Genomic DNA, 12,473 nt, shown 5'->3' with positions numbered 1-12,473 from the left:
GATATGATGGAGGGAGGGGGGGGCTCACCTGGGCCCGTCACTGTGTTCATGGATGGGCGGCGGACATTTTCGGTGGGCGGGGGACGTTGTTTCATGGGCGGTACACGTTCTTCGTGGGTGGTGGACATTTTCGGTGGGCGGGGGACGTTGTTTCGTGGGTGGTACACGTTCTTTGTGGGCGGTGGGCGTTTATTCGTGGGCGGTGGATGTTTTTGGTGGGCGGGGGATGTTGTTTCATAGGCGGTACATGTGCTTCGTGGGCGGTGTGCGTTGTTTCATGGGTGGTGGGGTTCGTTGGGTGCTGGGTTGTCGTTTGTCGCCTGTAGATGGGGGTTGTCGTCCAGATGGTGGGGAACCGCCGTTTCATGTTGTTTTTGTCGTGGCGTGGTGTTGTTTTTGTCGTGGCGTGGTGTTGTCCTCGTGCTGAGATGTTTGCATGGTTGCCACGTCGCTGACAGCGACGTGGCACCTGGTTTTGACATTCCGTGTCGTTGTCAGAGGTTGTTTCGTGGGCGGTGGAGGTTGTCATCGTGGGCGGTGTCCGTTTTTCGTGGGTGGGTGGTGGACGTCGTTTTCGTGGGCGGTGGACGTCGTTTGTGGGCGGTGGGCATTGTTCATGGGCGGTGGACGTTGTTTGCAGTCGCTGGACGTCTGTGGGCGGTCATTTTCGTGGGCACTGGTCTTCGTTGGTGGGCGGTCGTTGACGTTGGTGTGGTGTGGTAGTGGTTCCTCATGGCCGAGCAGATACAGCGAACGACGACCGATGTCATCGTTCGCCATCTGGTTGCCACGTCGCGACATGGCATCTGTGGTTTGTGTCAAAAAGGAGAGGGTGGGGTGGTTGTTCCCACTTACCTGGGCTGGGCCCTCGTCACACGTCGTCAGTGTCAGCGTTGTCGTTGTCGTTGTCGTCGATGTCGCAGGTGGTCATGGTTTGAGATGGTGGATGGTGATGGTGGTGGTGGGAAGGAAGGAATGAGCCGCAGCTGTCACATTTGACACACCACGTGCCTAAAGGCGGTATATACATACCTTTAGTTTCCCATATAATAATGCCTTCATGGCTCAGTTGGCTTGAGCACTGCTCATATTCCCGAGGTTGAGAGTTTAATTCCTCTAGGTGTAGAAATTCTTTTTTTACTTAAATATAGTAAGGACACTGTATTCTAATGGTATAATGGTCATTAATTCCTTCCATGGAATCCATATGGAGTGGTGTTGGAGTCCATATGGAATTAATCATTCCATGACCATTCCATGATCATTCCATATGGATTCCATGATGTCTATGGAATAAGAAACTGGCTGGGTCCTCAGCCAACACTGATTCCATGGATTCCATATGGATTATACCAGGGAAGGTAAAGACCTCTTCCTGTGAGCAGAGGTGACTTTAGCAGAGAAGTGCCCTTCGATATATTCTCCGTAGTCCCTGAGCTCTTGTTCTCTGTGAGGGAAAGCGAATTTAATTGCTTTGATGGTGGCATTCCAGGCACTGGTCCATTCGCCACTCATTTGGACTTTCTTTGCTCACAAGTATTAGTTACCTTACCCCACTAATACTGAGCCCCCCGACCATACAAACAGACCATAGTTGATGGTGCCTGCTGATGAGCCCATGGATCAGTTGACCCCATCAAAGGTGGACCGGCCATCAAGACTCTCTTAGGACTGGTACTGTGCATCGGCTGAGAAGTGTACCCCATGAATTGACATAGCTAAAAATGCCTTGGATCCTGGGTCAACCAATCTCTTCATGGATTGGGCTCAACATGTGTCATGGGTCAGCTGAAGAGCTCTAAATCCCATACATTGTGGATCAGCCCACAGCCGTCTTATTTTTATTTGCCAAGTTTACCTCGGCTTTTCATTGCCGGTCATCATGCAGTTTACTGGGTTGGGTCCATCACCTACCAAGAAGCCAAGCACGGTGACATGGTCAGTCAGCTAGTACCCCATGAATTAAATATGCCTTGGATCCTGGGTCAACCCGTCTCTTCTTGGAATGAGCCCATGTGTCATGGGTCTGCTGAAGAGCTTTGAATCCCATGCAGCGTGGATCAGCCCAACCTGGTCCCATCCAGTTGACACTATACGGCTGAGTTTCGTTTTCACTCAGGTTTTATTTGCCAAGTTGTTCAAACATTATCTCGGCTTTTCTTTGCCGGTCATGGTCCAGTATTCGGTAGTGTTCGAAAGTCCGGTTAGGTCCGGTTATTGGGTGCCCAGGGGCTCTAACCGAGACCGAGACCGGTTAGCCTTTGTCCCGAAACCTAAAATAACCTAACCGGACCGCAACTAACCAGTTACGGTCGATTATTTGCAGTTACTAACCGGTTAGGACCGAAAAATAAAGAATCGGTTATAACAAGGCAAATATACTCATATGTATCTTGATAGATATTATTTCTGCATATTCTAGCTTTAAAACGAGCCCAAGAACGCTAAAATCAGTGAAGAATTGACATATTTATGCAATTATCCTTGAAAGTCTACACATTTGAGTGATATTTTAGAGATTTGACCGTAACTTAGTCAAATTTTAAGCGTTTTCGACGTTCTCAAGTGCGTTTTGAAGGTGTATAATAGGGTTGGTTATAACCGGTTATAACCGGTTATTTAACGGTTAGTTAACCGCAAAATAACCGGTTATTCCATTTTCGAAATCAACTAACCCTAACCGCGGTTAGGTTAGTGTTGCGGTTAGGTCCGGTTATTTTCCGGTTATTTTCCGGTTAACTAACCTAACTTTCAAACACTAGTATTCGGTCATGCAGTTTACTGGGTCCATGACTTCCCAAGAAGCCGAGCACGGTGACGTTCACAAGGCAGTGAGATATATTATGCACACCCCCAGTTCAAAATCCCTACCAAGTTTATACCAACCAATGTTTCTTGTAAACATACCCATGTTGGAACGGGTCTGGCTCAAACAACCGCACTCGGCTGCCTGAAATAAATGCCAAGCTGTTACTATGCTGGTCTCCATCGGACAAAGTTGCTCCAAGATCCCCCCGCTTTTCTCTGCTGGTCACAGTTTACTGGGTCGTGAAAGAAGCCGAGGCCTTACTGCTTTCATTATTATGTCCACCACAGGACTTCATATTAAATATGCCCAAAAAGAAATTGAAGATTGTCCAAAAAATATACATGTATGCTACTAACTATTAAGTAGACGGAGTTTGGACAGTTTGGACATCATTGTTTGTAACTTGCTGGCAGTCAGATTTTTGAATCCTCACCAAGTAGAAGACCTACTCTGTGCGGGGGTTTGAAGTGTGGGTTCGAGTTTCTGTAGCCGAGGTGACTTCCTATTACCCCCAATGTAAGGACCAGGCGAACTTGCCCGGGTTGGAGGAATTGGGTTTGGCGCCAACAGAAGGACCGCTGGGCTCTCAGATGCTGGAGGCAGAAAGACGGCCGGGGTTGGAGAGACTTGTGCGTGATCAGTTGAAACTGGGTTTGGCAGAACGACACCCGGGGTCGGGGAGACTTGTACCTGCTGGCTTTTCTGACCACGGTCGGGTGAGACTGAGCGATCGGTATTGATGCCAGTGTGCTTCTTCTCCTTGTTGCCGAGGAACTGGATAATGAGTGATTCCAGACTTGATTGGCGAGCACCGAGCCGCAGTTTGAGCTCCGAAATAGTAGTGACTGATTTGGTGAGGTCATGGAGCGTTAGCTCAGCAGTTTTGATGCAGCTTGCAAGTTTCTCAAAGCCCCGGGTGAGACTCTCTTGTAACGCAGCTGGCGTAGTCTCCCACTTGTTCTCCAGTGTCTTGACGGCTTCCCTCACCTCGGCTTCCAGTCTCTGGTGATCACTTCGGATGGACTGCAAATCTTCTTGCGTTTCCTTCCAACGCATGTGGGCAGACTCTTCAATATGGTCCATCCAGCGAGTCAGTCTGGTGATTTTTTCTTCCTGAAACCAAACAGAGGTCTCTAGACTTGCAATTTTCTCCGAGAGAGGACAGCTAGCCAAATCTTGATCTTGAATAAACCGGGTAATCTCTTCAAGCACCAAAAGACGTTGTGACAGGGTCACGGGTGAGTCAACCGCTGGGGGGAGAAGGGCACTTGCGTCAATATCTTGTTTTCGGACCACAAATGCCGAATACTCTCGCATAGTAGGGGTAGACGACTCCATGACGCTGACTTGCGCTTGTTGGTCTCGGAGTTTCTGCAGGAGGTTGGCTTGGCCATGAGCAAGTCTTCTGATCTCCTGCTGCATCGTCTGCATGTCGAAGTTTGGTGGGGGGCTCAAGGACCTAAAGTCAATCTTCTTCTGATAGAGCGCCGTGTCAACTAAGTTTTCAAGTTGAGAATCATGGGAAATGAGAAAACAACTTGAAACTTACGATGAACCTCCTTGGGATCTGGTGGGCTGACCTGCCGAGAACGAGATACCGAACGCGAACCTTCTGGCCGGGACGTGCGCTCAACAGGTGGGGGTGTAAAGCTTTGTTGCATATAATTGACAGCCAAGCCCAATTCTATAAACGAAGTCAGCAAAGAATAACGAGTTTCATGAATTTTTTACCCGGCCGCATTGCTAACTCGGGCACGATCCACTCCATCTCACTGGCTGGCGGCCCAATCTCCCGGCCCTTTCCTTTGTCAGTGTTGGTACCAACCTCGGTCTCAGTGCTCTTGAAAATCGCTGATGTGTGTGGTGTGGGTGGCTCAATGATTATGGTGGGAGTCACCCGGCCCACGTCTTTGTCAACTTTTGGAATGGCACTGACCTCGGTTTCCTCATGTTTGACTTCGGCCATCTCTATGTCGATACCACCCTCAGACTTCCCCTTTCCCATTGTCAGACCAACCTCCATGTCGACGTCAATGGCATGCTCCGCATCATGCCCGACTGTGGCCATTTCGATATCCTGCTTGCCCTTCTCTTTGACATCTGGCTTCACCTTCTTCACCTGCAGCTTCTTTGACCTCGCTTTCTTCCTCACGATCTTCACTTGGGCATCTCCCCCAGAGACTGTGGCCGTTTCAAGATCCTGCAACCCCTTTTGGATCTCGTCTTTGACCTCACTGTTGGTGTCCTTTTTCTTGGTTACTGCATATGTGCAGGTCGTCTTACCCGTACTGCAGGTGAAGCAGGATCCTTGTTGTGGGGGGGAATGGATAGCGCAGGGAACAATGTCTTGATCTTGGCGTTTGCTGCAGGCCTCACAGGGTATATCCGCAAGCTGATAATTGCCTTTCGCAATCGCGGCATTCTGATTTGCAAGACGTTCGGCAGTTTTGGCTTGCCTTAAAGTGGCCATGGCGGTCTTGGGAGGACCGGCATCGGGGTCTAACTTGGGCCTTCGGATGAGACTGAGGCCGGCACTGGGTGTCATGCTGTGGGAACCTGTTCGGAGGACCACATAGATTTACGGGGTTCGAGCGGCAACGACAAGGTGAAACTGGTGAGCTTCTATGGCAAAGGTTACCACTATGGTGTGAAGACCTCCGTTGAAGGTCTAATCTGAGTCTTAGGAGTCAACCTTACTATGCGAGTAGCTACTGATGCTCTGGTAAGCCACGAGCATAGACGTACTCTTCTTCCTCGGAATGCCACAAGAAGATGTAGTAAGATCTTCTGCCGAAGACAAAAGGAAATATAGAATCAGCTACAGGAGAGTCACGAGCTCTCCTCTGTAAGTCACTATGCTACTCACCTTATTACAATATCCCTGTTATGCGTGTGATCAAGTCGTGAGGACTATACTCGAGAACTACAAGTGGTAACAAGAATGATGGATAAAAAGATGAAAAAGTACAAGCGTGACTGAAGGTATCATAAGCAATCGTGACTCTGTGACTAGTGACCGTAAGCGTTGAATCGGGAATATTCGTACTAAGGAGGTGAAGAGGTCATCCTGTAATCGTACCTGTTACATAGCCCCCCTATTCTCGATTTGACGTGGTCTATACTCCTCCAGTAATTCGATACCTGAAAGGCGGCGTTTGTTCCAGTCTACTGGAAAGCCGTCGATGATCCGAGAGTGAAGACGAGTGAACATGGTGGGGATGACTTGGTTGAGGCGCTCGTTGGACCCTCTGTGACTGCGGTTAAGCCGGTGGAAGTAATCGTTCCACATGCTGGGGGTTCGGAATTTCGCTGAGCCTTGCAGTATCTCCTTTGTGAGATTGTTAAACATGGTGTCCATGTGTGTGTCCCATTCTCCCGACCAGAAGAAGCAACCATCGTTCAAAATATCTTTCAAGGGATATAGGGAGTGATCTTTGTCGCTGTCACTGCGAATACATCCGAAAAGCACGTCGATCTCCTGTGGCGTCATTTCGTCCGTGTATAGAAACATAGGATGTTCGTCGTCAGAATCGATGTAGCCCCGGCGATGAAGATAGACATCCGGCAAAGGTCCCTCCATAAACTGCGCGACAAGCTCAGAGCCTCCCCATTTACGCCCTAACCAGGCCTCTGGACCTCCCAGACCAATCAAGATCCTGGCATGCAGGCGGCGTATGATATCGTTGACTCGACTCAAGTAGTAAGCGCGTAGAGCGCCCTGGGCGGTGTACACGAATGGTGCCTCCATGGCGGATGTCAGCTTGCCAACCAATCTATCCGTATTGGAAACGTCCTCCGGTTTAAACCTGGCAAAGTCCTCCACCTTGACTCCGATGCTGAACGGCAGACCATGGCAGATCGCTTTGAGCAGAAGATCCTGCAGTGAAGTAGCGTCCGGAGAGCACAAGGCCCAATAACGTAGTCTAGCTTGTGCTTGAGGGTTTGGAACGAGCAAGTACCCCACCTCCAAAAAGTCCGTGTTCCATCGTAAGGGTTTTTTGCTCACCCAAGGACTGGTGTCCAATGCATACTTGTCCACCATGTCTCGTAAACTCTCCACGAATGCGGCTCTGTGATTCGGCATCGTGCTCGTGGAACATTGATAAGTCTGTGATGGTGAAGCGGAACATTGATAAGTCCGTGGTGGTGAAGCAGAACGTCGCCTGGAGCCTTGATCGCCAGAGCTCCGCGAATGACAAGCCAGGGATGATGCTCTAGAGCTTGAATGGCTCGGAGAGACCGCCATGGCTTGCACCCAGCGCGAAGCCACAGTGATAGGCGATGAGGAGCGTGGTACAGGCAATTGGGGTTGATTCGAGGAGACCCATCATGGTCGAGGAAGAAGGGCTTGAGGTTCACTGGATACCGTTGGTCTGGGACTGCCTTGAATGTCGTCATAGACGTCCCCTAACCTACTGATCAGTGTAATGCGACCCCATTCGTCGAATTGTTTCTTGCCCGCAGGGGCGTGTGTGCTCTTGAAAAGCTCCCGGATCTCCCTGTCACCCCTTCTAGCTTCTATGGCGGTCCCTGCTTCCAAGACTCCTGCTCTCTGCATGCTATACGAGGCTGCGTAGCGAGGCTTCCAACGCCAAATGGTAACATAAGTGTCACGGTCGTCGATCTCAATAGACAAATGGTATTTGTTAGCGTATTCGTGGATAAGAATGGGGTCTTCGATTGAACGAGCTGACCAGCCCTCGAAGTCGCAGACGAATACTCTTGCGTTAGGGGGGATGTCCAAGGCCATTGGAGAAAGGTTGTGTTCGGGCGTACGTCAAAGTTGAAAAAATTCGTCGTAGTGTTTGATGGTCCCTATAACTTTGTGAAATCCTAACATGTCCTCCCCATAGACTTCTGTCTTGTCAAGGGAGCAGCAGGTATTGTGATAAGCCTGCAGGACGGTCGGGGAAAGTCGCATGAAGTTAGGGTAGTCATCCATGCCTTCCTGCCAGAAGTAATACACAGGGACATTCTCCGCCAGGTAGTGACCTATGTTCAGCGATCTCGAATGCTTAAGGAGGTCGATGAAAACTCCCCTTTTCTTCAAATCGCGCAGCTTGAAATTCGCGATATAATCAACCATCCAACGCTGAAGGGCGTCCTCCCAACCTGAAACTGACGAAGACCACCAGTTGATGAAGCCTAAGTACTCCCACGCACGTCTTTTGGCATCGACCATGAGCGAAGAAGCTCCTTGAGCAGAGTCCCAGGCTGCGGAGAGAAGGAGGTAGTTGAACTTCGAAGGGTGAGGGGTGCTGCTAACGAAAGGTGGATTGGAAGTAATAGCTTCCACACAGAGCCAAAGTTTCGAAAGGGACTCCTCTGCGTCGACGCGCGAGCTTGGGTCAAAATGAAACTTCCCATCCGCGCTTTGCCAAGGGGAATTGCCTTCGTTGAAAAACCAAGGAACCGTATCGTTCTCATCGGCGAAGCAATCCACTACATTCCACGCATCCCAGTGGTATTTGTCCGAATACCACGAAGGCTCCTTCGTCCATGACCAGCTCGTGGGGCGCACTGCCAGCTCTGGCAGAAGGAAGGCGTGATCCTCCAGGGCCTGTTCGAACACTGCCGCTGAAGGAATCTTACCTGCTGAAGCGTTCAGGGCGATCCATTCACCCGCAATCATTTCCTCTCTCCCCGAAGCCGGAACTTTGCCGTCGCCGTCGACATAAAGGCAGTCCATGGTGTGGAGTGGTTTGGTGACTGAAAAGAGGAGAAAGTAGCTATAGAAAGGAAAAAGGGCAAAAGGGAAAGAAAAAAAAGGAAAGAAGGAGAAACAAAGAAACATGTGATGACGTTCATCAATCGGACCTTATTCCGATTGATGAGATAAGTTAACTCCGGCTACTATTACAACTCCTGCCGCTCCCCGTCGCCCAGTCTCTTCCATTTCGAGACTACTTCTGGCGCGTTCGTCAATGCTCGCTTTGGCTCCCAGGTGTCGTAGAGTGGGCTGTATCCTACCCAGTGAACTAAATATTCAATTCCTTTCCTGGTGCATCGTTCGGCGATGATTTTTTCAACTTCGTATTCCTCCTGTGCCGGTGCATTTGTCCTCATCTCAGGTAGGGTGTGGCGAGCTCCAAACTCTTCAGGTGAGTCCTCATATTTCTTCAAGTGTTGATAGTTGAACACTGGGACTCCTGGGTATAGGTTGCTCATTCGCAATCGATAAACGTTAGGGTTGACGCGTTGCAATATCTCAAATGGGCCAATCCATCTCTGTGTGAGCTTTTTCCCCTCGCCCTTGGACTCGATCCATTCCAAGGCATGGGGATTGACGAGTACACGATCTCCTTTCTTGAGGTCAGGTATCGGTCTCCAACCCTTGTTGAAAGACTTCGCTTGCTGATTTTGAGCTTTAGCAATGGCCACCCTGGCGCTATCCCTGTGCATTGCCAGGCTTTCTAAAAACGATACCGCTTCAGGATTCAATGAGTGAGAAGTGAGTTCGTCCGATCGTTTAGTTCCTACGAAATCCAAAGGGGTCCTAGGATGAAAACCCAGCAGAAGGTGAAATGGAGTAGTTCCCGTCGACAAGTGGATGGAGCTATTGTATGCGAACTCCAGTATGTGCAACCAAACTGCCCATTGGTCTCTTTTTCCCTCGATGAACGCGCGTAGCATAATCGTGAGCAACTTATTAACCACTTCCGTCTGACCGTCGTGTTGAGGATGGTGTGAAGATGATAAACTCATCTTCGTTTGCAGAGCTTTAGCCGCGCTCATCCAGAAGTTGCTAGACCATCGGGGATCTCTGTCCGTTATAATGCTTTCTGGTAGGCTGAAACGACACGCTATCGTTTTCACGAAGAGCAAAGCGAATCCTTTGGCGTTCAAGCCTGTCGTTGTAGGTATGAATGAAGTGTGTTTCGTCAAACGGTCAACTACGACGTAAATTGCATTATAGCCTTCCGCAATACTTTCCATTCCTCCACTGATTCCTACTGGAATCCGCGGAATCCCTAGATTCCGGCCAGAATCCTGGAATTCCGGCCGGAATTGACAGGAATCCAACTGGAATCAACAGAAATTGAACACTAGGACTTCTGGTTAATTAATTTTGGACCCTGAATCTCCTTCTTTAGGTCAGACAAATAGAATTGTAGCACTAAATCTTTTACTAAACAAGGGCATAAGGCATCCGACTAGTTACTTACTACTACATGGATTTATTTATTTCAATCAGATTCAGAGACATTAGATTCTGCATGTTGTTCATCCAAACCCAAGTCTATGCGACTTCATGCCTATCATATTTATTGTAAGTCTAATGTAGTCAGCCAATTTATTATTATATCTTGTCCTATAATAACCTCACAAGTTTCTTCTTAGAACAGTTATATAGATTCAAATTCTAATATATTGAAGTGGTACACAAAGATTATTTTACTGTATTCTAAGTTAAAGGAAGGGGGGGAGGAGGGGGGCAGAAATAAATGGGGGTGGAGGAAGGAAGGGATGGGCAGGGAAGGAGGAGGGAAAAGGTAGGGGGAAGGGTGTAGGGACAGGGAAAAGGAAGGGGGAAGGGTGTAGGGACAGGGAAGGGAAGGGGGAAGGGTGATAGGGAAAAGGAAGGGAGTAGGGACAGGGAAATGAGGAGGGACAGACAGAGAAAGAGGGAGGAGAAAGGAAAGGGGTACATGGAAATGGGGAGGGACAGGGGAAGGGAAAAGGAAAGGAGGAAGGGGGCAGGGAAAGAAAAGGGGGAGGGACAACACTCATCGCCGTGTGTACGTGGTGGAGCGGGACACGCTCGTCGTCATTGACGTGGCCGTCCATTGGCATCGTCGACGTCGTCCGTTGGCGTTGTCGTCTGTTGGCGGCGTTGTCGTCGTCGGCTGTTGGTGTCGTCGTCGTCCGTTGGCTTTGTCGTCGTCGTCTGTTGACGTGGCGGTGGTCCATTGACGTGGCGGTGGTCGCTCGTCGTCCACTAACGTGCTCGTTGTCTGTTGACGTCATCGTTGTCTGTTGACGTGGGCGTCCATTGACGTGGTCGTCGCCCGTTGACGTGGTGGTGGTGTCGTCGTGGGCGTGTCGTTTGTTGGCGTGGCCCTCCGTTGATGTGGTGAGGTGTGTCGTTGTCTGTGGGTGTGGTGGTCGTGGTCGTGCGTTGATGTGGTTGTCCCTCGTCGTGTGCCTGGTGTTAGCAGGCTGGGTGGGACGAGCTTGGGATGGGGGGTGCTCACCTATGACGACGAATGACGACTTGCATCGTTCGTCGTCTGGTTACCACGTCGCTGATAGCGACGTGGCAACGTGTTGGCACGCTTGTTTACTGAGGCTGGTGACGTGGCGTTGGGGCGTCGTTTCCGTGTTGTGGCCGTGGTGTTGTGTTGGGGTCGTGGTGAAACGACAACGGACGTCGTTGTGTGCATTGTGGTGGCTGTTGGTGACGTGGCGGTGTCGCGAGGTGGGTTGGCGTCGTGGATGATGGTGGTGGTTGAGACCCAGTGAAAATTGACCCTGTGCAGATCGGGTTTCTCCGGATCAAATCGATATATTTGCCAATTTCCGGCCATCTCCCCTGTTCAGATCGGGCTCCACCGATCCATTTGGCCATTTTTTAGGGTCGATTTTCACTGGGGTTGAGAGAGTGGGAGTTGTTTGTTGATGACGCCCAAATCAAGCATCGGCAAACGCCGACACTCAATTTGGGCATCAGGAATTCTGTTCCGTCTCATTCTGGGATCATTCCTTCTGGGTGATTCCTGGAACCATTCTGGCGGAATTTGAATTCCATCAAAATTCCGCCGGAATGGTTTGATCAATTTGGCAGGGCCCTCTGCCAAATTTGATTCCTCCGGAATTCCAGGAATTGCCCGGATTCCGCTGGATTCCGGCAGGAATCAGTGGAGGACAATAAAGACCTCGTTTAACTGACGAATGAAACTTTCTTGGACCGGGTGGAATGAACACTTTCTTCAGCAATCTTTTTCGACCATTCTCGGGTTACTATACCGAGTTCCCCTGTAGAAACCTTGCCTTTCATGATAGGACGAGGTTTTGGTTTTGGCTTGGTGGGCACATCAATAGATGGTTGCTGACTGGGACCGGCCTCTGACTCCTTTTGTTTTGAAGGGACTGGTCGTTTTGCGTTGACACCACTTGACTTAGTGAAATCAAAGCTATTCAAAGCTTTGGTTGTGTCCGACCTCGGATTGGTTGCTTGAGCTGGTTTGACAGTGGCTTGGATAACAGCCAAGGCAGCTCAGCATTTGACTTTGCCTGGTCAGGCACTCCTCAGGCCAAGTTTGTAACCCTTCTCTAACCGAGGAAACTTGCAGGGTGTATCCTCCTCATCAGTGAATTTTCTCTTCTTCGCTCGATCGGCCGACTCCACCCCACAGCCCAGGTCGGCTTCCCAAAATGTATCATCAGCCAAGACCTCAGTGTCCGATGGTACTTCATGGGAGAGAGCCCGGGTGTTGTTGTACCGAGGCTGAAGCTCGGGGCTGGTATCTACAGTGATCATAGCATCGTCTGAGCCCAAATCTGATCCCGAGTCTCTATCCTCTTCCAAGGTCGGGTTGACCCTGCTAGGTTTTACTGTGGGCTCAGTCAGAGTATCCTGCTTTGGCTTCTCTTGACCATTATCGGAGTCTGAGTCACTATCATCAGAGCCATCCTCACGATGTTCGTCATGCTGTTTGGTTGG

General features: G+C 49.9%; 2 protein-coding genes across 2 annotated transcripts in view; both read right to left on the bottom strand.

Annotated features, from left to right (window-relative positions):
• Window positions 1-128, bottom strand: part of LACBIDRAFT_329850 (uncharacterized protein) — a gene marked incomplete at both ends in the record, with an annotated part of 1,030 nt that extends 902 nt beyond the window's left edge. The window contains one exon of the mRNA XM_001884041.1: window positions 29-128. Coding sequence (XP_001884076.1) covers window positions 29-128 — 100 coding nt within the window. The remainder of the gene's footprint in view (window positions 1-28) is intronic.
• A 3,110-nt stretch (window positions 129-3,238) lies between these two features.
• LACBIDRAFT_303430 (uncharacterized protein) lies at window positions 3,239-5,354 on the bottom strand (the record flags this gene model as incomplete). Its single annotated transcript, XM_001884040.1, has 3 exons — window positions 3,239-4,305; window positions 4,359-4,493; window positions 4,541-5,354. The coding sequence occupies 3 exons, from the start codon at window positions 5,352-5,354 to the stop codon at window positions 3,239-3,241; spliced, it is 2,016 nt and encodes a 671-aa protein (XP_001884075.1).
• Window positions 5,355-12,473: the final 7,119 nt, after the last annotated feature.

Source organism: Laccaria bicolor, genomic scaffold, assembly GCF_000143565.1.
Source record: "Laccaria bicolor S238N-H82 LACBIscaffold_24 genomic scaffold, whole genome shotgun sequence".
NCBI lineage: Eukaryota > Fungi > Basidiomycota > Agaricomycetes > Agaricales > Hydnangiaceae > Laccaria > Laccaria bicolor.
This window is presented reverse-complemented; position numbering and strand designations above follow the sequence as displayed.